The sequence below is a fragment of the Alosa sapidissima genome, chromosome 15, assembly GCF_018492685.1.
Source record: "Alosa sapidissima isolate fAloSap1 chromosome 15, fAloSap1.pri, whole genome shotgun sequence".
NCBI classification, from domain to species: domain Eukaryota; kingdom Metazoa; phylum Chordata; class Actinopteri; order Clupeiformes; family Clupeidae; genus Alosa; species Alosa sapidissima.
The window spans coordinates 1,916,113-1,941,087 of record NC_055971.1 but is presented as its reverse complement, the minus strand read 5'-3'; the positions used below and the strand labels follow the sequence as shown (position 1 = coordinate 1,941,087).

The 24,975-nt window shown below is 41.6% G+C and overlaps 1 protein-coding gene across 1 annotated transcript in view; it reads right to left on the bottom strand.

Annotated features, from left to right (window-relative positions):
* wdr95 (WD40 repeat domain 95) overlaps positions 1-24,960 on the bottom strand; it is a 73,037-nt gene extending 48,077 nt beyond the window's left edge. The window contains exons 1-9 of the mRNA XM_042062987.1: positions 24,854-24,960; positions 12,034-12,087; positions 11,871-11,951; positions 7,943-8,008; positions 7,466-7,696; positions 7,183-7,268; positions 4,895-4,987; positions 4,762-4,807; positions 4,603-4,649 (exon numbers count right to left, since the gene is read on the bottom strand). Coding sequence (XP_041918921.1) covers positions 4,603-4,649; positions 4,762-4,807; positions 4,895-4,987; positions 7,183-7,268; positions 7,466-7,696; positions 7,943-8,008; positions 11,871-11,951; positions 12,034-12,045 — 662 coding nt within the window. The 5' untranslated portion in view covers positions 12,046-12,087; positions 24,854-24,960. The remainder of the gene's footprint in view (positions 1-4,602; positions 4,650-4,761; positions 4,808-4,894; positions 4,988-7,182; positions 7,269-7,465; positions 7,697-7,942; positions 8,009-11,870; positions 11,952-12,033; positions 12,088-24,853) is intronic.
* Positions 24,961-24,975: the final 15 nt, after the last annotated feature.

Sequence of the window (24,975 nt, the reverse complement as noted above, 5' to 3'; positions counted from 1 at the left end):
TATACAGGAATAAAATATTTCCAGCAACAGGCAACAAGTTTATTTCAGTTGTCCTATAGTGGTAACTGGTATAAATTACAACTAGATGTACCGCAGAGCGGTACAAAATATGACCGCCGCCCAGTCCAGCACATTTTTTCCACAAAAAGAAATCACGCTGAAAGGCCTATATGATTCTAACTGTCTCACTAAATTGCATTATCCACACTCAATTCTCACTGGTATCTGCTAGACAACAAGTACCAAAACATGATTAGTTCATAGATTTCACATGTAAAATTCATTTTATACAACCCCACCTCCATCTTGCCTGTTCATAATTCTGAGAAATTCTTGATTGTTTGTGTTATGTTTATGTTATGTGTGTGGGTGTGTGTGTGTGTGAGTGTGTGTGTGTGTGTGTGTGTGTGCGTGCTTGTGTGTGTGCCTGCGTATGTGCCTGTGCATGCAAGCGTACATATGTCTACTGAGTGTGTGTCATACGTATGATTACTGTGAATGTATGTGTGTGTGTGTGTGTATCTGTTTGTGCACATGTGTGCACATGAAATGGGTTAACATGACCCCTGGAGGCAAACATATGGAAAAAAATGGTCATCCTAGGCCCTACAGTTCTCAAGATATTCACAGAGAACTGTGTCTGCCCTACCCTCCTTTCGGGGGGTCCAGTCCAGCGGGGGGGGCTACAGATCAAAACGAAAAATGACGGTTCCATGCTATCCAAGTTTCGTGTACCCCGGTCTTTCAGTGTCCCGGGAATCATTGACGGAAATTTGGGCATGCGCGGCGGTCATAATAAGATCTAGGCCTACCACAATCTAGGTAATTGTGCTCTTTACACATAGACTACAGTAATTTAGTAATCAATTTAGCATTACAGTATATACCTAGTTTAAATGTATTGAATAATTAAATATACCTTGAATTCTAGCAGAAACTCTCAAACTTTCATATTTGCTTATACTTGAATATGGAGATCATGTGCTCCATGGCTACACCTCTGATCAGTCAGAGTGATAGCCAGTAAGGCCTAGATTTGTTTACTTTCAGTGCTTCAGGACACTTAGTCGAAAAGATATTGTAACGTTTGAAGGTTTCAGGACACCAAGCGTTGTTCAATGCAAGCTGTACAAGGGCAGGGACTCAGACATAGAACACAATGCAGACAGGGCAGGTCAAGTAGACACACACACTACACATACAGGGGAGGACGCAGCCCCCCACCCAAAAAGGGTCACACACGAGGGAGAACTAAAAGGGGAACAATAAAGACGCTAACTTTACACTTATAACTTATAGAAACGACATAACCCCCCAAATAACGATAATTATTATAATAACGACATAAACCCCCAAATGTTCGCTCTCGTATCCCAGCATGCCCTGCGTGGGAGAACGTTGCTATGTTCTGAACGTCTGTATTTTACAGCTTGGATGCATTTAAACTTCACAACGAGTTCGGCAAATTAATATACAAGTGTGATACGGCCAAAAAATTGGAGCTATTTCATGGGTATGCAAATAACATACGGTTATTACACGTTCTAAAGAACGCAGGACAATGTAACCAAGCAGTGGAATCAGTAAGGGATAATGTATAGAACGCCGGTCATTACATTACATACATTATCCCACTTATTACACGGCTACTTGCCAAAACGAAACAATAAACTCCCCACAATATGACTCTTTAGCCTACATAGCCTAGGCTATAGCTTATTTGTTACCGTTTCATCGTGGCTTTTGCTGAGAATCAAATATTTCGCAACAGCACACGCTGAACTTGCATTGGCAGTTTCACGCGGGTCATCATTGCCCTTGGACTTTTTCAGCCGGTTGGAAATTGGACTAATTTTAACATGATTATTATTATTTTATTTATTTATTTTCAATTTTCTGTGTTGTCTGTCTTGTATGTCTGTGTTGTATGTCTTGTATGTCTGTTGTCTTGTGTCACGGGAACGCTGGCGACTACGCCGCTCCGTCCGGCATCTTTTGTGTTTGTTATTTAAAAAAAAATGTTTTTGTCATCTGGTGTCAACGCTGGCAACTACGCCGCTCCGTCTGGCATTTTTTGTCTTATTGTCTTTTGTTTTTTGTCAATGTATTGTATGTAGAGCGCTTTGGGTTGCACTTTGTGCATGTTAAATGCGCTATACTAAATAAAACTGACTTGACTTGACTTGACTTGAACTTGAATCAAACATTCTTTAGAACACAGGTGATCAACCGTCTGCTTTCACTTTTGAATGAAGTTCCAGTCCTTATGTAGTGATATGAAAGACGTGAATTAGAAACACAAAACCAAAATTTTCCTTGACAGCGGTCTGTTATAGGCTACTTAGCAACGGTCTGTTATTGAAAATTAGCAGACCACCGAACATTGGCATTTGGCAAGGCCCATTCAAGTGAATGGAGCATTCTGCAGCATTATGAAGAGCCATGTAATACATTTAAATATTTATTACATTTGTGGTTTATTATGTTTGTGAGAAGTTATTAGTGGGTTTGATCCAGCAAGACCACTATTGTTCTTCTTAAGTTTACTTTATTTATTAGTGGGTTTGATCCAGCAAGTCCAACTATTGTTCTTCTTAAGTTTTCTTATTATATCTTCCTATTCACCCACTTTTTGTACCAACTACTGCTCCTAGACCGTTTGAGCTATCGACGCGGTTCAAACTCCAAAAATTCAGGCCCGAACTGGTGTAGTGCGCGTGTTACTTTCGTGCCGCTGGTCCTTGTCGTTTTCGCGTTATTGCCGTTTTTCAGCGTTTTTTGGGCCCATTGAAATGAATGGCGGAATGTTCAAGGATTCTAATTCCGATTGTGACATCACAGCTCTAATTGTTTAAGCTTGCACCTGGCAGAGTTCTAAGCCATCTGGCAGAGCTCTAATGGGCTGGGCTGGGCTGTCTGTGTATACAAGGATACAAGGATACAAGGAAGTTTATTGTCACATGCATATAGTTACTGGAAGTAAGAAATGCAGTGAAATTATGTCTGGTGTCAGCCTATTTGTGCATTAATGGGGTGGGGAGGGGAGGATTGGGATTGGGTGGGGGGCACCAACAAGGAGCACCCAAGAGCAACAGGGGCAAGGAAAAACTCCCTTACCAAGGAAGAAACCTTGGGCAGATCCACGGCTCAAGGGGCTAACCCAACTGCCAGGGGTCTTGGTGTGTGTGTTGGGGGGATGACAGGGGAGATGGGATAGTGTGCTGTGTATGTGGGGAGAGGGCAGTGTGCAATATGTGTGTTGGGGAAGCTTCCTCATGAGACAATGTGCTGTGTATTGGGGGGGGGGCAGTGTGCTGTAAGTATGTTGGGGATGTGTGTTGGAGAAGCTTCCTGATGAAATAATGTGCTGTGTATGTAGGGGGGGGGGGGGGGACTTACTATTGCAAGCAGAGTACTGTATGTATGATGTATGTGAGTGATGACAGTGAAGATGTGTGTGTGGGCGGGAGGGGAGTGGAGCAGTGACTGTGTGTGTGTGTGTGTGTGTGTAGTGTGTAGGTGGGGGCAGTGTGCTGTAAGTATGTAGAGGATGTGTGTTGGAGAAGATCCTGAAGACAATGTGCTGTGTATGTAGGGGGGGGGGGGGGGCAGTGTGCAGCAAGTATGTAGAGGAGGCTTACTGTAGCAAGCAGTGTGCTGTATGTATGTGAAGTGATGACAGTGATGATGTAAGTGTGTGTGTTGGGGATGGGGGTGGGGGGGCAGAAAGGCTAGGCAATCAAGGACATGGGTAGATGGAGGAGAAATCAAAAATAATAAATAAAAAGTTCTATGGAGATGTGCAAAAGTTGGAGAAAGTCAGATATGTGTGTGTGTGTGTGTGTGTGTGTGTGTGTGTTTTGACGTGTGATGAAATAAGAAAATAAATAAAAGGTCTGTAGCATAGGGAGAGGGATGTAAAAGTGCTAAAAGTCTTGTAGGTGTGTGTGTGTGTGTGGGGGGGGGGGGTCATGAGTGCTGAGTAGTGAATGAGTGCAAAGTCAGTATAGTGTGAGTTCAGAGTTGGGAAATGTTTGAGAGTGCTGAGGAGTGAATGTGTGCAAAGTCAGTATAGTGTGAGTTCAGAGTTCGGATGGCCTGGGGATAAAAACTTCTCCTGAGTCTCTCAGTTCTAACTTTGTGACTACATAGGCGTCTTCTTGATTTCAGCGGTAGGAATAATCCATTGTTAGGATGAGAAGAGTCCTTCAGAATCTTTTGGGCTCTTAGGAGTACTCTGCTGGAATATATATCTTGTAGAGCAGGGAGTTGAGTTCTTATAGTACGTTCAGCTGAGCGCGTATATGAAGGTGTGTGCATGTAACTTTTGACCCGTATGTCCGATTTTCATAAATGAGGTACCGTTGGAATCCTTGGATGAGGCCGAGTTCCATTCCCCTGATCAAACCCACTCTTGCAGTTCCTCGGAACCGCAATTCTAGTTACCATTGTTGGTGATACTCCATTGTCTTCTTATTGTTTGTTTTGAACCTTTTTTTTTTTGAGTGAACGAAATATACTCCAGGGAGAATGCTTATCTAATATTCCAAATTATTTTGTAGCATTTCTTTGATGACAGAGGATAATCAGAACCTTGTTTACCTAAGCATCTCTCCAACTGATGTCATAAGTATTATGTTTACGCATCCCTGAAAAATCAAAGTGACATAATTATTCAGGCAAAATGGCATTTGATTAAATTTTGCAACATTTACAACATTTAGTTGGGTTGTCACCAAGCATATATTTAAAGTAGCCTACCTGTGCATCCCCATATAGAATTGCGCATTCATCCGGACAGGTATAGCTGTGGAGGGAAGGGACATATGCCATAAAATCTTGAGGAAAAATACAAACTCTACCAGGCATGAACATACTTATGCCTAGAGCTCACCAGTAGTCCAGCTGCAGAGGCACCGTCTCCAGAGAACTGATTTGGCAATACGGCTCAAGCGAGGACATCTCAAAAAATTGAATTTCTCTTTCCCTGTATGAAATGAACAAGTTACCGGTAATTTGCAAAAACAGATATTTCTACTTTTATCAATTATCATAAACAATGTTTTTTAATTGTGCATTCCAAGTAATATTAATCAAACTGCAATTTGGTTGTTTTGGTCAGGCCATCTCAACCATGAAGGACATGTTGCCAAATATCAGCCCCAACAACTCTGGTCAAGGTAATCTACAAGTCATCGGCCCCTATTTTGCACCCTGGTGCATGGTGTAAAACTCGTTTTCCACCCAGTGCACTTATTATTTTCTTATTTTGCACGTACATTTTTTAAACAAAGCGCCCAGGGGTGTGGTAATTAACAACCTAGGTAGTGGCCTAACACATTGTCTAAAAATTGTTATCGTACACTACCTAAAATGCATTATGCCACTGACCAAGAGAAACCTGGTCAGAAGTCTATGGTGAGTTGTTCATATGTCATTTTAAAAGCGCATTGGCAACAGTCATACTGGCGGGTGCACAACGCACCATCCTTCTATCATCCACGAACGCGCACAAGCGTACGTCCATGCAAAACATTACAAATTACATGTTTACAATGGGAGACATAATTAGAATAAAGATATTACGAAATACATCTCACCATGAGTAGGCTAATTATTCACCATCATTTGCAAATTGGTAATGACGGTTAAAAGTGATTAGGGGAGAGGCGAGAGACACATATGGAGCACAGCTGAAGATGCACTGTCACGAGATAAAGCAACTCCTCTGCAGGATAAACGTTGTTTTATTCAGTCATTTGAACAATATTAGGGTAAGTGTTGCTTTTTCCAGCCTATGTTTTCGATGGTAACCCATTGTCAGTCAATAGTGAAAGTAACTTACTGTGTATAACTGTTTTATCTTTGACTGACACCACAGTGAAGTTAGTTTCACTTTGCCAATGAGTTAAAATAATAGACGAGTGCAAATGTGTGAAGGCTATACTATGCTAGGTTTTAGTAAAGCATGGTTTAGTGGAATGACTGTTCCATACAGTCTCGCAAGCAGACTCCTTCAAATGTGCCGCTGACTGTCAAAATACTGATGCATTCTTTGACGACGCGCTTTGCGCCATCATTGGTTTAAATGATGTTACGCCCTGAGAGAAAGTGGAACAGAAACATTATGTCCAATATTCCAATATGTGGTTTAATGTTCCACATTTCTCATTAGTGGGTCACTTTGATACCAAAAGTATGATTCTATGTAATGACTGTATGATATCTGCACTGTCCCTGTGTATATCTCTGTGTGACTATGTATTTAGATAAGCGGGAATATTATGACTTTGCAGTGTTTCACTGTTCTGCATGGCTGCATCAGTAGCTATCTGATCCGGATTGCCAGGTTGCCACGAATCTGATTCAGTGGAGTACATGTGAGATGGGATGACCAACGCCATCTCCCGTCAGCCTGGAAGGACCCTAACTATTTCCTTGTTTAGTTAGAGCACCTGATGGATCTTTAGGTGAAGTCATGCTGTCTCTCCTTTGATGCGAATTATTGTAAATAAAACTCTGTTCCTAATTTTTCATACTATTGGTCTGACTGGGTCTCTATTCATCTGTGGTATCAAAATTACCATCAGCCCCAAACACACCCATGACTGATTAAGAAATCTAGGAACGCCATGTTGCGCCATCCGCCCGACGTTTGATCACAAAAACACTCCCAATGTGGACTGGACATCCTACTAAATTTGAATAAGCTTTTGACTAGTGACCATGCTCTTTAGACTGTCATAATAGGGCCCATCATTTCTTGCACAGCCTATATTTCTTAACTAAAATAGAGATGAATTTCCTGAAAGATATACCAGTGCATGCAAAGTTACATTGTCTCCCTATTCGTTTGAATAAGGAGCCTTATCTTGTTGGTGCGAAATAACTGCCCAGAAGGTGGCTGCCAAGTGGCAAGTGACTTAAAGGATTTTGTAAATTGCATTTCTGTTGTCTTTTTCTTCCCAAATGCATGGAAAAAGTGAATTGAATGAAATTAAATAAAAGTACATGAATGACCATGCAGCAAACTCACAATTTTAAACTCAAAGCCATTATATGATTAATTTTCAGTTATTAAACCTGGCCCATGCCTGTGTTCCAACACTTGCCTGTGCCTGCCTGCTACAATTTTGCATCATTAGCAAGAGAGTAAGAAAAAAAGAGATTAATTTCCTCTACCCTGTTCCAACGAGCAGTTTGTTATACTGTGGCATCAGGATGAAATCAGTGGCCCACTTTGGTTTTCTGTTCATTGGTCTCTCATGCTAAACATTGGACAGATACATATGTATAAATATTAACCCAGGAACTTCCTGGTATTATGGAAATAATTAAAAACTGAAGAAATAATAAATAATACAATTACATGACATAAATGACACCTTGTAATACTCTAGATTAGATCATTTAGGGATTGGTGGTTGTTTTAAGTTTGTAAAACTGTTAGCAAACTGCTGCTTACAAACACATGCTTGCTCTTCTTGAGCTGAAGCTTTGAGCTCCAGTAGCACACCGTGCCATCCTCCCGCAGGCTGACCACTGTCCTGTCCGGGGTGCTGTGGAGTTTTAGGATTGGCTCGCCGTGGCCTAAGGGCTTAATGGTGGCAGGGACAGTAAATGCCACTTGCTTGCAGAACTGTGTGCACTTCTCTTTCTCTATGGACTCCATTTGCATATAGGTACACACTTCATCCTGGGGAAGGCAGATGCTTTTCCTCTTAGGTCATAACTAATGTAATAAAAGTATCTACTTCGAAAAAAGTAAATTACAGGAAAGGCTTGTCTCGTAGAATGTATGTATCCATAACTATATACATATAATAATACCTGTATCTACCTGTATGTAATTTACTATGGTATGACCCACACACTGAAACTAAGTAGTCAGCAATACTTCAGTAAAACATATTTTCTATAGGAAATGTCTTTTAATTCATACCCACTGAATCCTGCCTTGGCCAGAGTAGTCAATCTTCATGAAGAGCTCCTGAATTTGTGAATCTTTCTGTGACATCCAGAGAATTAAAAGAGTGAAGGAAACACTGTTATCTACCAAGTTTAAAAAATAAATGTAAAGGGTCTTAAAATGTAAATAAAAACAGAATGGAATGATCTGCAAATCATGTAAACCCTTATTTCTGAACATACAGTAGCCAACATATTGTCAAGCTAAGACTGCTTTGAATTGAGCTGTGATGCTCTATATTTATGCCTTTAATCCGATATAGGACAGTGAAGAGAGTGGGAGAGAGAGGTGAGGTAGGATTGGGAAATGACCCAAGTCGGACGGACTCAAACCCCGGTCCTTGTGGGCACATGGACTCAAATATGGTGTGGTTTCACCCATCCTGTAGTCGGAGCTTTGCACCCTACTGCAGGGAATGCTGGCCAGCAGAATTGTCACAGAGAGCTCCAGCACCCGCCCAGGCCCATTAATATTTGGCCCGTTACCCGACCCATGCCCGCAATAAATAACATACGAGCTAAAATCATTCCAATTAAAGTGCTTTATTTTTATCTCACTCCTCTCAACATCACAATATAGGCTCTCTATGAAAGCCTAAGGAGTGCTTTTTTTCGCGCTATTGAAGCACGTAGGGCTACAAACATAACCTAAAACAAATATTTAAAGGAGAAGTTTGGCTTGTCCCCTGCACTCCCCTGAAATCTGGCACTAGTTAGCCGATGCTACCAACAGGTTTTCAATGGGGGGTGCCTCGGGCATCGGACTAGCCATGCAAATAAATCACTGTTTTATACCATTTACGAGGCTCAAAGTAGCTCCACACTTCATTGGTAGACTTCCGAGGGCCCTGACATTTAAAACAAAACATTGAGAACTTTGAAAAAGCACTGGTAGTTTATTTACAAGACGATTTATACAGACAGTACCTTCAGGAAGTTTACCTTTCGCCGCCATCTTGAATTTAGTCACAATAAGTCGAGCGATGAGTACGAATGAACAGGTATGAATGTTCACACTCATGTTTCAACACACTTTAGGTCAATATTACACGAACTTCTCCTTTAACACGCTCCTGTCAACTTTCATATTTCATATTTCACATTCAATCTAAATATTAAGCTAATGAATAATATAGCCTAAAGTGCGCTTTCTTTTGCGCGATTCAAGTAGCCTACCATCGGCACCTTTAAATAGGCCATGGAACCTGATAACTCGTGCATTTTCCTTTAACATTTTGCATTAGGGCTAAATCTTACAATAATGAACCATATCCCAAAGCTTGCTGCATCAGAACATTACACAAATAGATCTATTAATATCACAAGAAAAAATAGAACCTGAGCATCACAAACAATAGCTATATGTAGGCCTATGCCTATGCTGGCAATGCTCCAACTACAAGATGCATTGAAGAAATCAAAGTCACAGTAGTGACGTGATGGTCAAAGGTCGTAGGCTATCGTTGACTAAAACACATATTTGTGATGTGGTAATGGTAATTTAGACATACAAATATTTCACATATTTTCCATTTACGTTTTATTTCAGCGAACTAAAATACTGTTTTGGTTGTCATCCGCCCGCACCCCCACCTGTGAATTTTAGGATTGTCATAATCCACCCGTTTGAGCAACTTTTATGCGGGTACCCAACCCGTTGCAGGACTCTGACTTGGGATGACCTAGTGCTGTTGTGTGGGGTGGTAAGAAAATTCAGTTTTCAATTCAACTGTAAAACTAATAAAGATCCTTTTCAGGGTTTGTGACTGCTATATGAAATGCTTTTACGTTTTGCATTATGTCTGGTATAGAGCAAGTAACACTGAGGAAATTAATATGCGTTGTAGTCAGGCCTGGAAATTAAGCCACTTGGCCTTCAGTTGGGCATGTTTGGCAGGGGGCACAAAGGCCACACGTCAGGACACCAAGGCCAAAGTTAACTATACAGTAAGTCAAGTCACTTTTATTTATATAGCGTATTTTTGTATGCACAGAGTGCAACCCAAAGCGCTCCACATACAAGACTGACACTCAAGACAAAAGATGCCAGACGGAGTGGCGTAGTCGCCAGCGTACCCGTGACACCAAGACATGACAAATTCAGTAGGCTGCATACAAATTATCAAAGTTGTATTTAGACTATTCACAGCAGTAGTCCTGCATCAAGGCGGAAGGGCCGGAATATGTGACAACTGCCATATTTGCATTACGAACTAACCCCATACATTTCTATGGGAGATTCTTTGAGTGCTGTGTCTCCTCATTAGAAAGTCTCTGTCACTAAGGCTACTTTGAGAAACTCTTAGTCATGAGCTGTATATCCTCTGATTTTAATATTTACAGATACGTAGGTGATATTTGTAACATTTATTTTGTATTTGGCCTGTTATGAAATCATGTATTGAACAATTTAAACACATTGCGAAACGTAAAGCCCAAAGTTGGAGACATGCATGTAGAAATTTGCTGCAAATTCAAAACCGGATTACTCTGGAACGGCTAATTGTAGAGGGCAATGCTAAACCCCTTTGCTGTTGTTTATTCTGATATATGGTTTGTCGTTTGTTGAGTGAAGAGTTTGTGATATATTCCACCGAGATGAATGGGTGGGAAGATAGGCGCAGCACTATGTAGAATAATAAATTCAGGTTACTTTTCTCACAAACTGTTTACCACAGCAACTAGCTTCTAACATTGTTTAAAGAAAAGTAGTTCAACAGAGAAGAATAGGTGAATTTGGATGCACTTTGTGTTTATCTGCCCTATATTGGGCTGGGTCCCAATCTGTTGGCAAATTAATCATCCCATAGGCCTATGTAAACTATGGCAAATTAATTAGGTTTTAATTAGGCTATCTCGTCATAACATTTACACTGCCAGGGTAGTCTTTAAAGGAGAATTCCGGTGTGATATTGACCTAAAGTGTATTGAAACATGATACCGAGTGTGAACGTATGTCTCATAGCCCATCTCGACTTGTCCCCTGCACTCCAAAATCTGGCGCTAGTTAGCCGATGCTACCAACAACTTTTTCAGTAGTGGTGCTTCGGCATCGAAAAATAATTCAGTGGAAATGCATGGATTCCAGTTGCTGCTACTGGAAGAAACTGGAATCCATGCATTTCCACTGAATTATTTTTGGAATCTGATCCCTTATCGTACCTGTTCATTCTTACTCGTTGCTCGACTTATCGTGACTAAATTCAAGATGGCTGCAAACGTTAAACTTCGTGAAGATACTGTCTGTATAAATCGTCTTGTAAGTAAACTACCAGTGCTTTTTCAAAGTTCTCAATGTCTCGTTTTAAATGTCAGGGCCCTAGGAAGTCTACCAATGAAGTGTGGAGATACATTGAGCCTCGTAAATGGGTGTAAAACAGTGATTTATTTGCATGGCTAGCCCGATGCCGAAGCACCACTACTGAAAAAGTTGTTGGTAGCATCGGCTAACTAGCGCCAGATTTTGGAGTGCAGGGGACAAGTCGAGATGGGCTATGAGACATACGTTCACACTCGGTATCATGTTTCAATACACTTTAGGTCAATATCACACCGGAATTCTCCTTTAATGTAGCCTAACCAGTGTGCTTCTAAGTTAGCCATAAAGGGCTGATACTGCATGCACAGCACTGCTTGGGATGTCCTGTCATGTAGGTAAGGGGGGGGGGGGGTCTGTTTCGTCAGGTTTGTGACATCAGCATTTTCAGAAAACACTGTTTGCTGTCCACACAGCGTTTAAAAACAACAAAAAACACTCTGGAACCCATTTTGGAAATAAATAGTTTTTGGGCGCCTAAAACGCCATAGTCAAGGCCAAAATGATAAAAAAAAAAAAAAAAAAACTTTACCGTTTTCACGAAAACACCATTTACATTGCTCTTGTGTGAACTGTAATCTCTTACTATATTTTCCAGGTTTAAACACATCTTCATAGTCCGCTTAAAGTGTTTAAGATCCATTGATGTTCCAGCCATTTCCATGTCCTAGAGGATTATAGTTTTCTGTTATGTAAATTCTTTGATTTCACATTGTAATCTGAGTGTAAGACATTTTGTAAAAACATACCTCAAAAGCCATTTGAAGTTTTTTGAGATTTTCTAAAGACACTCTCTGCTCAGTCTAAAGGGAAAAAAGGTGTTGAAACACAATGTAACAACCAGAATTTGGTTAGATAAATTCACCTCATTCCAGATAACACTGTGATATGTCACAAAATACATATTGGGCATTTTTCAATCAACAGAGAACAAGTTTTTGGGTGCTATTTGAGTCCAGCCTGCATGTCCACCAGCTTTGAATGGAACCAAGGATGCTTCATCATCAGAAGCTGTTGCATGCATAAACAGGAGATAATTATATGACGGTGGTCCCATCAAAACAGTAAAATTAAGCAGCTGTGGCAACGTTTGTTAAGGAGAGAAAAGTCATGCCTTTAGCCTACAGTACTAGTTGCATTCTGCTTATTCTCTACACTGTAGAATGGCATACCTACCAACAGGTTCTGAACGGATTTATTTTTTGGTCAAAATGCCCTGAGCAGTTCAACATCTGGATCTTTAACCAGAGCGGATACGGTTCTCTGTTGGTGGAAAAGGGCAGTCACCTTTAGGAACGGAAAGACACTTCATGTATGTGCACGAAAGGCTCTCTGTATGCTCATTTGTTTCTGGTGGAGCCCGGTTGGGTGTTGCACTAGGGAATCAGTATGTTATGATAAAGAAGGATTTATGTGCATGTTTAAATTTTTATTATTGGGCAAACACGATATTCTGGGCCAGATGTACGTATATTTGCGAGCGTAGCGTTATCAGCACCATGGCCAACCCGCAGAAAGCGCACACAGTGAATCTTCAGTTTACATGGACTACCCCATATTTTGTTGCCTCTTTATTTGATAACTCTAAATTAAGAAATATTTCCTAGTCTGGAAAATGTTTACTTTCTTTTTTTTTCCAATTCGGTTCAATTGTGCCGCAAATGATCTGCTATCCTCATTGAGGAGGCCCTAACGCTGCAGAACGTAGACAGAAAAAACATGCTCTGGAAACAGAACACAGTTGTATGTCCAGTGTATTCATGCGTCTGTCTTCACAGAAAATGACAAGTGTCTTGGTGCGATTAATTATTTTTAAATTAGATATAAACCATTATTTTCTTGGGGGTGCTATGGCTAATCCAGGGGGAGCTATAGCACCCCCTAGCGTCCCCCTGGCCACTGGTTAACGCTCAATGGGAAATAAATGAGCGTACAGGAAGAGCCTGTCGTACGCATAGCCTATTGAGACTGAGAGTGGGTCTGGAAAGGATTCATTGACTTACAACTTCCAGCAGGGGCATAACTAGCAGTGAAATTAAACTTAAATTGGTGCATTAAACTCTTACCAAATCGTTTCAGAAGTGCAGCAATCTTGTAAATGAAGGTTTTAAATGCAGTTGTTTACTCAATTCCAAAGAAAATATTTATTATATACTGTAGATTAGCGATTTTAATTGCTTGCCCAGGTTTTAGGAATATTGGAAATGGGTGTCAATGGCCTCTTGGCCAGACAGACCTGCAGAGCAAATCACAAATCCTGGGCTGAGTGAGAGGACACAAACAATTCATTTGACTCATGCAAGCTTTCACTTACCAACCAGTTTATGAGCTCTGAGCACTTCAAATAGTTAAAAAAGGAAAGTAGTAGGTAGTCACCAGAAAAGCATATCCACAGGAACTTTTCACATGTATTCACACAATTATAGCAACACAAGCTATACAACAGATACACCTCCATCCAAACATAGTGTCTAATAGTTGTGACAAAGAACAATTTTGTGTTCCAGAAGTTCTGAGACTTGAATTGGTGCTGTTTGTTATATTGTAAGTATGCTGATTAGCATTGACCAGTAATGGCTTTTTTCTGGCAACCCAACCTCACGGCCCCTTGTTTCTTCAAGTGCCTACTTAACAGGCTAATATGTATAAATAAGGAATAAGGAAGCGCGCTCCACACCCTATTAATACTTCAACTGGGTGCTTAAACTTTCTTGATAGTAAATCAAAGGCTTTGAAAAATAAATAAAGCAAGCATTCAACAGTTTTGTTTACTTTTTAATTGCCTCACAAACGTTTCGGGCTGACACCCTTCTTTAGTGTGAAAAATGGCAATTTCTACCTAACAGGCTAAAATCTTTGTTGGTCTGCCTGACTGCGGCTTGGTATCACCCAAACCACTAATTCTTCACTTTTTTTTGTCATCAGACTTTGAACATTAATGACCACATTAAAGACCAAAACTTTTGATGGATGTTTTCATTTACATACATGTATTAGTGTGCTTGCTAAAGCAGCTGTGCCAGTTTGGCTGGTGATCATGTTAACTAGTGATATTTGCATAAAATCAGTGAATATTCAACAAGGCCTAGGGTCAGTGCCTACTTCAGCCTACTTCAGAACACTCTGCTCTGCTTCCACCCCACGAGTGCTGAGGTAAGTTCATATTTTCACATTTCATATTTTCACGGTTTATGTCTAATGCATGTCCACTTAAGCATTTCTATACAAAATGCTGTATGACCAGGAAAGTCTCAAAGTAAATCAACAAAGCTTTTTCTGGGTTTCGAAAATGAGTCTCGTGGAGGCAAAATATTCTATTAATTTAGCACTGATACCATTACATCATGGATAGCTGACATCATCAAATACATATAGTCTATCATAGTAATTTGCTAGGCTACTGATATCATGATGTCCAAGTTAACTAGTGATAGCCCATGACATGAGCAAACACATCGAATGCAAGCCTTGAACAATGTAGTCTAGATTCATCTTTGCCTCACATACCAAAACAGTTAGCCTACAACAAACTGGCATGACCCAACCTCAGACATTGTTCATTTTTGGGGGCAGAAACACACATTGTGATTATAATGCAGCCATTTATTGGCCTGACTTTTGCACTATTATATTGACTGTCTACTGTATGCACAATTGCACAATTTCAACCCATTTTTGCTGCTCTTATTTCTTCACTGTATGTGCCTTCTTATTTACTTTTTATATTGTTGAATGTTATGTTTTGTCTGTGGACCTAATTGGTAAAATGTCTTGTCTCCACCGTGGGATAGTGGGAAACGTAATTTCGATCTCTTTGTATGTCTTGACATGTGAAGAAATTGACAATAAAGCAGACTTTGACTTTGACTTTGACTTTGATAATGCGTAGAAATTATGAAGGTCACTTGTGGGCCTCAAACCACTCACTAAAACTGCAAACATTGAACACACGCAGCATTTACCAGTAGTGTCACCAATTCAACGAAACAGTAATATCTCTCTCTCTCTGTAGGCTACAGTCCTCACATTAAATGAATGCGTATGTTGTCTTGAATCTAATGAAATTGAACACAACTATAATCATTTGACTTGTGGCACAGGTTGAAAGAGACTGTTTGTGCTGAGATAGGGTCCGTGTATCATTCGTTTATTTCATATTCAATTGAGAATCCAAAATAAAAAAACGAAAAAAGGACTTGTTTTTTCATTATTTGTTTATGAATGTGATACAAACCAACAAATAATGCTTTGTTTTTTAGACTTTTGATTTCATGATCAGATCAAAAGTAGAACGTTTAAAAAACGGCCTTAGGCCCAAAACTGATTTTGATATTTATTTGGAGGCAGAGCAGAGCGCTCTTAAAGGAGAATTCCGGTGTGATATTGACCTAAAGTGTATTGAAACATGATACCGAGTGTGAACGTATGTCTCATAGCCCATCTCGACTTGTCCCCTGCACTCCAAAATCTGGCGCTAGTTAGCCGATGCTACCAACAACTTTTTCAGTAGTGGTGCTTCGGCATCGGGCTAGCCATGCAAATAAATCACTGTTTTACACCCATTTACGAGGCTCAATGTATCTCCACACTTCATTGGTAGACTTCCTAGGGCCCTGACATTTAAAACGAGACATTGAGAACTTTGAAAAAGCACTGGTAGTTTACTTACAAGACGATTTATACAGACAGTATCTTCACGAAGTTTAACGTTTGCAGCCATCTTGAATTTAGTCACGATAAGTCGAGCAACGAGTAAGAATGAACAGGTATGATAAGGGATCAGATTCCAAAAATAATTCAGTGGAAATGCATGGATTCCAGTTGCTGCTACTGAAGAAACTGGAATCCATGCATTTCCACTGAATTATTTTTGGAATCTGATCCCTTATCATACCTGTTCATTCTTACTCGTTGCTCGACTTATCGTGACTAAATTCAAGATGGCTGCAAACGCTAAACTTCGTGAAGATACTGTCTGTATAAATCGTCTTGTAAGTAAACTACCAGTGCTTTTTCAAAGTTCTCAATGTCTCGTTTTAAATGTCAGGGCCCTCGGAAGTCTACCAATGAAGTGTGGAGATACATTGAGCCTCGTAAATGGGTGTAAAACAGTGATTTATTTGCATGGCTAGCCCGATGCCGAAGCACCACTATTGAAAAAGATGTTGGTAGCATCGGCTAACTAGCGCCAGATTTTGGAGTGCAGGGGACAAGCCGAGATGGGCTATGAGACATACGTTCACACTCGGTATCATGTTTCGATACACTTTAGGTCAATATCACACCGGAATTCTCCTTTAAGCAAGTGGTGTTGGTGGGTGGCCAGTAGGTGGCACTCTTCCTTCTGGCCAAAAAGATCAATCCCAATGCCCCAGTGGAGTGACGGGGACCCTTTACTGTAGGAGATGCCGTCCTTTGGATGAGACGTTAAAACGAGGTCCTGACTCATTGTGGTCATTAAGGATCCCATGGCACTTATTGCAAAGAGTAGGGGGTTCTCCGGTGTCCTGGCTAAATTCCCAACCTGGCTCATTCAATCTGGCCCCCTTATTATCCCTCACTGTAATTGGCTCATTCACTCCGTCACTCTCCACCTCAAGCTGGTGTGTGGTGAGTGTTCTGGCGCATAATGGCTGTCGTGCATCACCCAGGTGGGTGCTACACATTGGTGGTGGTTAGTGAGGTCATCCCTTCCATGAGAAGTGCTTTGAGTGTCAAGAAAAGCTCTATTTGTGATTGAATCTATTTGTGGCCTGGGCTGGTTAAGAGTATATTTTGGGTATTGGATATTTCAATGTGGTAATATGGTGGCAGCATGGAGGGGAGTGTCTCCAGGACGCTGGTTTCACTGTTGAGCCTTCATGAGGTATCGTGGGCCTAACTTAACGAAACATCGGTGAATGAGGGTGCCCACTTGATAACCCCAATGACATGCCGCATACTATAGACTGCTGTTGGATGGGCCATTTGTATTGTGTTTGTGACCATTTGTTGGCGGATTTGTGGGTAGTGTGCTTTTTTAAAGTTAAACTTGAGCAGGGGCTTCTGAATGTGTTTTTACCTTGGATTTTGGCACAAGGGATTTTAACATCTAATCCTGTGTATCAATGTAATGCTGAAGCTAGCGTAGGCTAGTGACTGCTGTGAATAGGGCAGCTGGCAACTAGGGAAAGACCTTGTGACAGCACGGAAAGACGGCTGACAGGAGGAAATAGACACCGCCGGGGCTACAATGGGTTAGCAGCTCATTGTGGCAGTAGCCCAGGCTTCAGCTATGGGCTGCACCCTACTAAGCTACAGTACAACATAATGAAAAAATACCCCTAGAGACAGCGAGAGCAGGGGCGGAAGATGACTCACTTGTGATAGACATGGTTACTGACATTGGAACAAATTTGATTACGAGTAATGGCGGCCTTACATTGTACGATTTTGGTCTGTTTTCACAGTCGGCGACTAAATTTCCAAAGTCGGACAGAAATCATGGGAGTTGTACTGGAATCGCAGCGCGCTCCCGTCAACTAGATCGTTAAGTGTAAGGTGCCAATCTTAGCGGTTTTAAGTCAGTCGGAGTCAGTCCTTTTCTAGTTTTGCCGTTACGACAATATCAAAAATGTTTGATATTATCGCAAGTCTTTCTAGTCGTGGCTCATGCAAATAGTGACGTGAACTATAAAAAACAATAGTGACCTCTCTCCAAAACCAAACAGGAAGGGGCAAAGTAGGCGACAGCTGTAGCCTATAAGATTATTTGTTATTCTTATAATATTTGTCATTTCTTATACATACTTAGTCGGCTCTTCCACGTGACAGAACAACTCTATATCGGTTAGGGATGTCACGCATGAAACAATGCTGCAGAAACACGAAAATATGACTTTGAGTTTAGTAGGCTATCATTTCAGTTGCTGTTTATCTATTGCACGATGGGTAATCATTTAAAGGAATCTAGTTGCAGTCTTGTAATTAGTGACCCTGCAAGATCCCTAGTCATTGCAAAATCATAGTCTGTGACTTAAAACTCTACTACTTGTCTTTAGATGTGAGAGGGTCTAAGACTGTAGTCTTTCAAAAATCTTTTCCAAATCTTTGCAAATCTTTCCAAAGTCTGTCAGTGTAAGGAGGGCTTAAGGAAAACATGTTTGTGGAAGCCACTAGTTCAGAGAAAACTGAGAAAAATGTGTGCAGATGTGTGTGTGTGGTTGGCAGAAGGTTACAAGTCTAAAGGGCCTGAAAATTCATCTAGGGAAAAAGAAGTGCTTGGCAGAGGGAACACAGGGTCCCCGCATTGATAGCTATTTCTCAAGAAGTGCATCAAGTCAGTCGGTTGAAGTTCAGCGACAGGAAGAAACCCACAGTTCACAGGACATCAGCACCCCTGTTGTTGAGGAAAGTTCTAGCACTGAGGCAGAAAGAGAGGCCAGTCAGCCAAGGAGGGAGAAGATTAATGGTCATAGGCCTGGGGTTAGATGGCCAGGCGCAGCAGAATGTAGAATGTGGGAAGATGTTAATAGTGTTTTGGTCAGCATCCTGGGTCAGCTCAAGGGGACGGCTGAAAGCAAATTAGAGAAAATGGGAGACATTATTTATAGCTATGGTAAGGAAAGATTTGGGACTATTGAGATAAGGACAAAACGGCAACATGAGGTAGTCAAATCTAGGCGCCAGCAGGAGATCGATAAACTTATCAAGGAGAGGAGGCAGCTTAAGAAGCAGTGGAGAAAAGCTACAGATGATGAGAAGGAAGGTATTGACTGTCTACAGGCAGATGTGAGGGAGCGGTTGGCAGTGCTAAGAAGAGCTGAAACTATTAGGAAAAATAGTAAGAAGAAATCACGAGCTCGACTAGCATTCTATAAAGACCCATTTAAGTTTGTTAAGTCTTTATTCGTAATGCAGAAGAGTGGTAGTCTTTTGGAACCTAAGCAGAAGCTTGAGGAGTATTCAGAGGGAGTGCACAAAGATAGGGAGCGGTTTAGAGAGATGGTACTTCCTGCTGATATCCCACCTATTGGTGAATTAAGTAGCCAATGCGACGATAGTCCACCAAGGTGGAAAGAGGTGCAAGAACTAATAAAACGTGCAAGGGCCTCTTCAGCCCCGGGACCTAATGGAGTCCCCTACCGGTTGTATAAGAGTGCACCAGATGTTTTAAGATTTCTATGGCAATTGATGAAGATAGTTTGGAAAAAGCAGAGTATTCCCAAGGCTTGGCGGAGGGCTGGGGGAATATTTATTCCCAAAGAAAAGGATGCAGTGGAGATTAATCAATTTAGGCCAATTAGTCTACTGAATGTTGAAGGGAAGGTTTTCTTCAGTGTGGTGGCACGGAGACTGACAAATTACCTTGAAAGGAATAAATTAATTGATACCACGGTGCAAAAAGCTGGAATTCCTGGCTTCTCCGGGTGCTTAGAGCATACCAGCATGATTTGGCACCAAATTCAATTAGCAAAGCAGGAGAAGAGAGACCTGCACGTTGTGTTCTTGGATTTGGCTAATGCTTTTGGGTCTGTGCCACATAGTCTGTTGTGGGAGGCCTTTGATTATTTCAGAATCCCGGGTAGCATTAAAAGCCTAGTAAAAGCATACTTTCTGGATATTCAATTATGTTTTACTACAGCTGATTACACCACAGGGTGGCAACAACTCGAGATAGGAATCATGGCGGGATGTACCATCTCCCCACTTGCTTTTACAATGGCAATGGAGGTCATCATTAGGGCCTCAAAATGGGTAGTGGGTGGGAAGAAGTTGCAGGGAGGGCCACACCTCCCCCCGATTAGGGCTTTCATGGACGACATGACAACCTTGACGTCAACCGTTCCATGCACCAACAGGTTGCTAGATAAGTTAAATAGCAATCTGCAATGGGCCAGAATGAAGGTGAAACAGGGTAAGTCTAGGAGTCTCAATTGTTAAAGGGAAGGTAATAGATAAGAAGTTTGCTATAAATAAGGAGGGGATTCCCACAGTTCTGGAGAAACCAGTGAAGAGTCTGGGAAGGTGGTATGATGCAAGCCTTAGTGATAAATCACAGGTTGAAGACTTGAGACAGGTCACTAGGCAAGGTATTGCAGAAATTGACATGTCAGGGCTGCCAGGTAAGCTCAAGCTGTGGTGTTTGCAGTTTGGTTTATTGCCTCGGCTAATGTGGCCATTGACAGTTTATGAAGTTCCTCTGTCAAAGGTAGAGAGGTTGGAAAAAATGATCAACTCCTTTGTCAGAAAATGGCTCGGAGTCCCACGCTGCTTAAGCAGTGTAGCCTTGTATGGGAAGGGCATTGTAGAGTTGCCAATATCTAGTCTGACAGAGGAATTTAAGTGTGCTAAGGCTAGATTGGAAAGTTGCACCCACAGTTAATGCAGGGAGGAAGTGGAACCCAGAGCAGGCAGTTAAGCAAGCTCAATCAGCATTGAAGCATAGGGATATAATGGGCCATGTGCAGCACGGGCGGGGGGGTCTAGGGGTGGGCATGAGTAAACCCTTGTGGAGTAAGGCTTCTGCAAGAGAAAAGAGGAAAATGGTAGTGGAGGAAATGCATAGACAGGAGGAGGCTGTAAGATGTACTAAGGCAGTGTCACAGGCAAAACAAGGGCAGTGGGTGAACTGGGAAGGGGTGGAAAAAAGACGGATTAAATGGAAAGATCTATGGGGCATGGAAGCTGGTAAGATCAGATTTATGTTAGGTGCTACATATGATGTGCTCCCATCTCCCAAGAACTTAAGTCAATGGTTTGGTGAGGATGATAAATGCATACTTTGCTCGTGTGTGGGCAGTCTCCACCATATCCTATCAGGATGCAAGGTAAGTCTCACCCAGGGGCGGTATACGTGGCGTCATAACCAGGTATTGAAATGTGTGGCAGCGGCAATAGAGGATAAAAGGAGAGAAGTCAATTCATCAGCAGCTAGTAAAGGGGTAAGGCAAATTAACTTTGTACGTCAGGGGGATAAACCTTGTTCTGCGAAGGCCAGGTGTAAAACCGGCCAGTTGAAAAATGAGGCGGGCTGGGAAATGAAGGTTGATCTTGGCCAGCAGATGGCGGAACCTCCACATATAGTGAGTACTAAACTACGACCCGACGTAATTCTATGGTCGGATTCAGAGAAGATAGTTTACTTCATTGAACTCACTGTTCCTTGGGAAGACAGAGTGGAAGTGGCCAATGAGCTGAAGAGAGCTAAATACACTGAAATAGCAGAGGAGGCAGCCAAGCGAGGTTGGAGTGCACGATTAAGGCCTATTGAAATCGGTGCACGTGGGTTTGTGGCCAGATCTGCTATTGGCTTGCTGTCTGAATTGGGCATTTGTGGTCGAAGTCTAAGGCAGGTGGTTAGTAACATGTCTTTAGCAGCAGAACGGGCAAGCGAATGGTTGTGGGTAAGGAGAAGTTACCCTTCCTGGGGCGCAAGCTAAGGTAAGCCAACTGGCTCATTTGTTTTGTGTTTGTGATGGACTGTGCCTAGGTTGATGGTACTTGGCTAAGGTTTTTTATGGTTTATGGTTCAGTCCGCATCAACGGGACGGACCCACCTAGCCAACTTAGACCATGCCTAGGTTGGTTAAGGGTATTTGGATGTTTGTTGTGGTAATATGGTGGCAGCATGGGGCGTAAGCAAACTGGCTAATTTGTTTTGTGTTTGCGATGGGGCCTAAGCTAACTGGCTAAGCTAACTGGCTCATTTGTTTTGTGTAACTTATTTTGTTTGTGATGGGCTGTGCCTAGGTTGATGGTTGGTTGGCCAAGGTTTTTATGGCTATGGTTCAGTCCACATCAACGGAACGGACCAACCTAGCCAACCTTGACCATGCCTGGGCTGGGTAAGAGTATTTTGGGTATTGGATATTTCAATGTGGTAATATGGTGGCAGCATGGAGGGGAGTGTCTCCAGGATGCTGGTTTCACTGTTAAGCCTTCATGAGGAGTCGTGGGCCTAACTTAACGAAATATCGGTGAATGAGGGTGCCCACTTGATAACCCCAATGGCATGCCACATACTATATACTGCTGTTGGATGGACCATTTGTATTGTGTTTGTGACCATTTGTTGGCGGATTTGTGGGTAGTGTGTTTTTTTTAAACTTAAGTTAAACCTGAGCAGGGGCTTCTGAATGTGTTTTTACCTTGGATTTTGGCACAAGGGATTTTAACATCTAATCCTGTGTATTAATGTAATCTACTAGATTTATCTGCAGCCTTTGATACTGTTAACCATGACATTCTTCTTTCTATACTATCTGAACTGGGAATTTCTGGAAAAGCTCTTGACTGGTTTGAATCTTACCTTAAAGGGCGTTCTTTCAACGTATCTTGGCAGGGACAGGTATCTAAGTCTCATGACCTCACCACAGGTGTGCCTCAGGGATCAGTATTAGGACCCTTGCTTTTATCTATTTACACCACTTCCTTAGGTGAGACCATTCGCTCCCATGGATTTGACCATCACTGTTATGCAGAAGACACTCAACTTTACCTGTCTTTCCCACCTGATGACTCTAGCGTTTCCCACCAGATTTCTACATGCCTTAAGGATATTTCAGCCTGGATTAAAGATCGGCACCTTCAGCTTAATCTCTCAAAAACAGAGTTTTTGGTGTTTCCAGCTAAAACAGCTTTTCCCCAACTGATTAACATCCAGCTTGACTCAACTTCACTGACCCCAACTAGATCGGCACATAATTTGGGCGTTGTAATTGATGACCGACTTAACTTCTCTGAGCATGTAGCTTCTATTGCAAAATCATGTCGGTTTATGCTTTACAACAGTGGTCCCCAAACTACGGCCCGCCACCTCATTTTGGGTGACCCCCCAAAACATGTCTGTGGTACATAGCATCCGGCCCGCACGGGAGTACGACATCGTCAAACTATAACCTCCATAATTTCCCCCATTCATTCTCTATGGCAAGTCTTAACAATACACGTAATACTCTTTTTGTCCACTGGTAGTTGTTTTGGTGCTGTTTTGCGTTTGCCATCGAAAACGGAATGAACCTACCTGCAAACAATGTAAGAGGCCTATGCTGACTGCATCAGTGCTCAAAGTATTCTAAAAGTTTATCAATGAATTGTTAATAACTAACTAACTTCTATTCAAGTCATATTTCTGGGACTTTCTGGGATAATTATTTCTATTTTTTATTCACTCTTCAAATGTTCATACATAATTCACAAAGTTCTCATCAGGTGAGTGAATGTTAGAATGGTGGTCATTTCAGATGTTTTTGCCAGCACTTCATAAAACTCTCATAGTTTGAGAACTTTAAATTGCAGTAGCCTATGATTAAATGTAATATAATATTCAACTATATTATTTATGCTGGTCTCTAGACCTTACTGTTGCACTGTTGGACTAATGTTGGACTACTTTTTGCACCTTCACCATGACACCCACTCTCTTGAGCACCTTGCCAGGCACACACAACTAAGGACTATGGTTGGACTACTGTTTGCACCTTCACCATGACACTCACTCCCTTTAGCACCTCACCAGTCCTGGCCCTGTCACTACAAGCGTCTTATGCTTGATCACCCTCAAGCACATTGGACTTTCTTAATTTAACTTATATAGTGTATTTAGTATTTAGTTTTGTTGTTTTCTTATCTTATCTTCTACTGTCTTTATTGTACAGTGGAGTTTAGTTATATGTTTATACTATACTAATGTTTACCATTTCTGTTGTAAGTGCATGTTGTGTGTTATGTCTGTATGCTACTGAGACCCTTGAATTTCCCCTTGAGGATCAATAAAGTATCTCTATCTATCTATCTATCTATCTATCTATCTAACTAAGGTAGACTGTTGTTGTTCACAGCACTAAGCTATTTATGGTTACTGATATACTCCGAGTCTCTGGCCCTCTCTTAGACCCAGGCATAGTGAGCTGGCCCTCAGAAGAAAAAGTTTGGGGACAACTGCTTTACAACATTAGGAAGATCAGACCTTATCTGACACAAGATTCCACACAACTTTTTGTTCAGACCATGGTCATCTCTAAGCTGGACGATCATTACAGCTGATTCAGAATGCTGCAACATGACTGGTCTTCAATCAGCCAAAGAGGACACATGTAACTCCTCTCCTAGTTACTCTCCATTGGCTCCCTATAGTAGCCAGAATTAAATCGACAGGGAATGTCACTCTTGCCTGTCCTCAAAATGTGAGAGCCCTGCTGCCAGTGTGAATTGTCAGTCTCGGTAAGGTATCGCTAGAGTAACGATAGGCTACACAATAAATGGTGGTGGGAAAAACAGTGGCCAAAAATCCACAGGCAAAACAGTGCTCTCACCACTGTGTTTGCCTCGCCATCTAATTTAAAACAAAGAGCCTGCAACCCGGTAGCTATCTACCTGTTACAACAGGTCACGTGAATGACATGTCAGGTGAATGAATCAGGTGACCCTCTAGCCTTACCCTTAGGGGATGGAGAAAAGTTGAGAAGCACGTTTATTTTCTTTTGTATAGTACACAGCATCATCAATGGGCAGTCATTATTTATCACATTAAACTATATGATTTTTATGATTTACAATTGGTTACACAGGATCAATGCCATCTCATACCTTCAGCTTGCAGAGGCCATTAGTGGAGTCAGCTGTGAAGTGTGCATCTACGCTCGATTTTGTGCTGCCAGCCAGAGCCAGGGAATGCCTGCGCTTCTCCTGCCTCAGCAGATCTCTCTCAA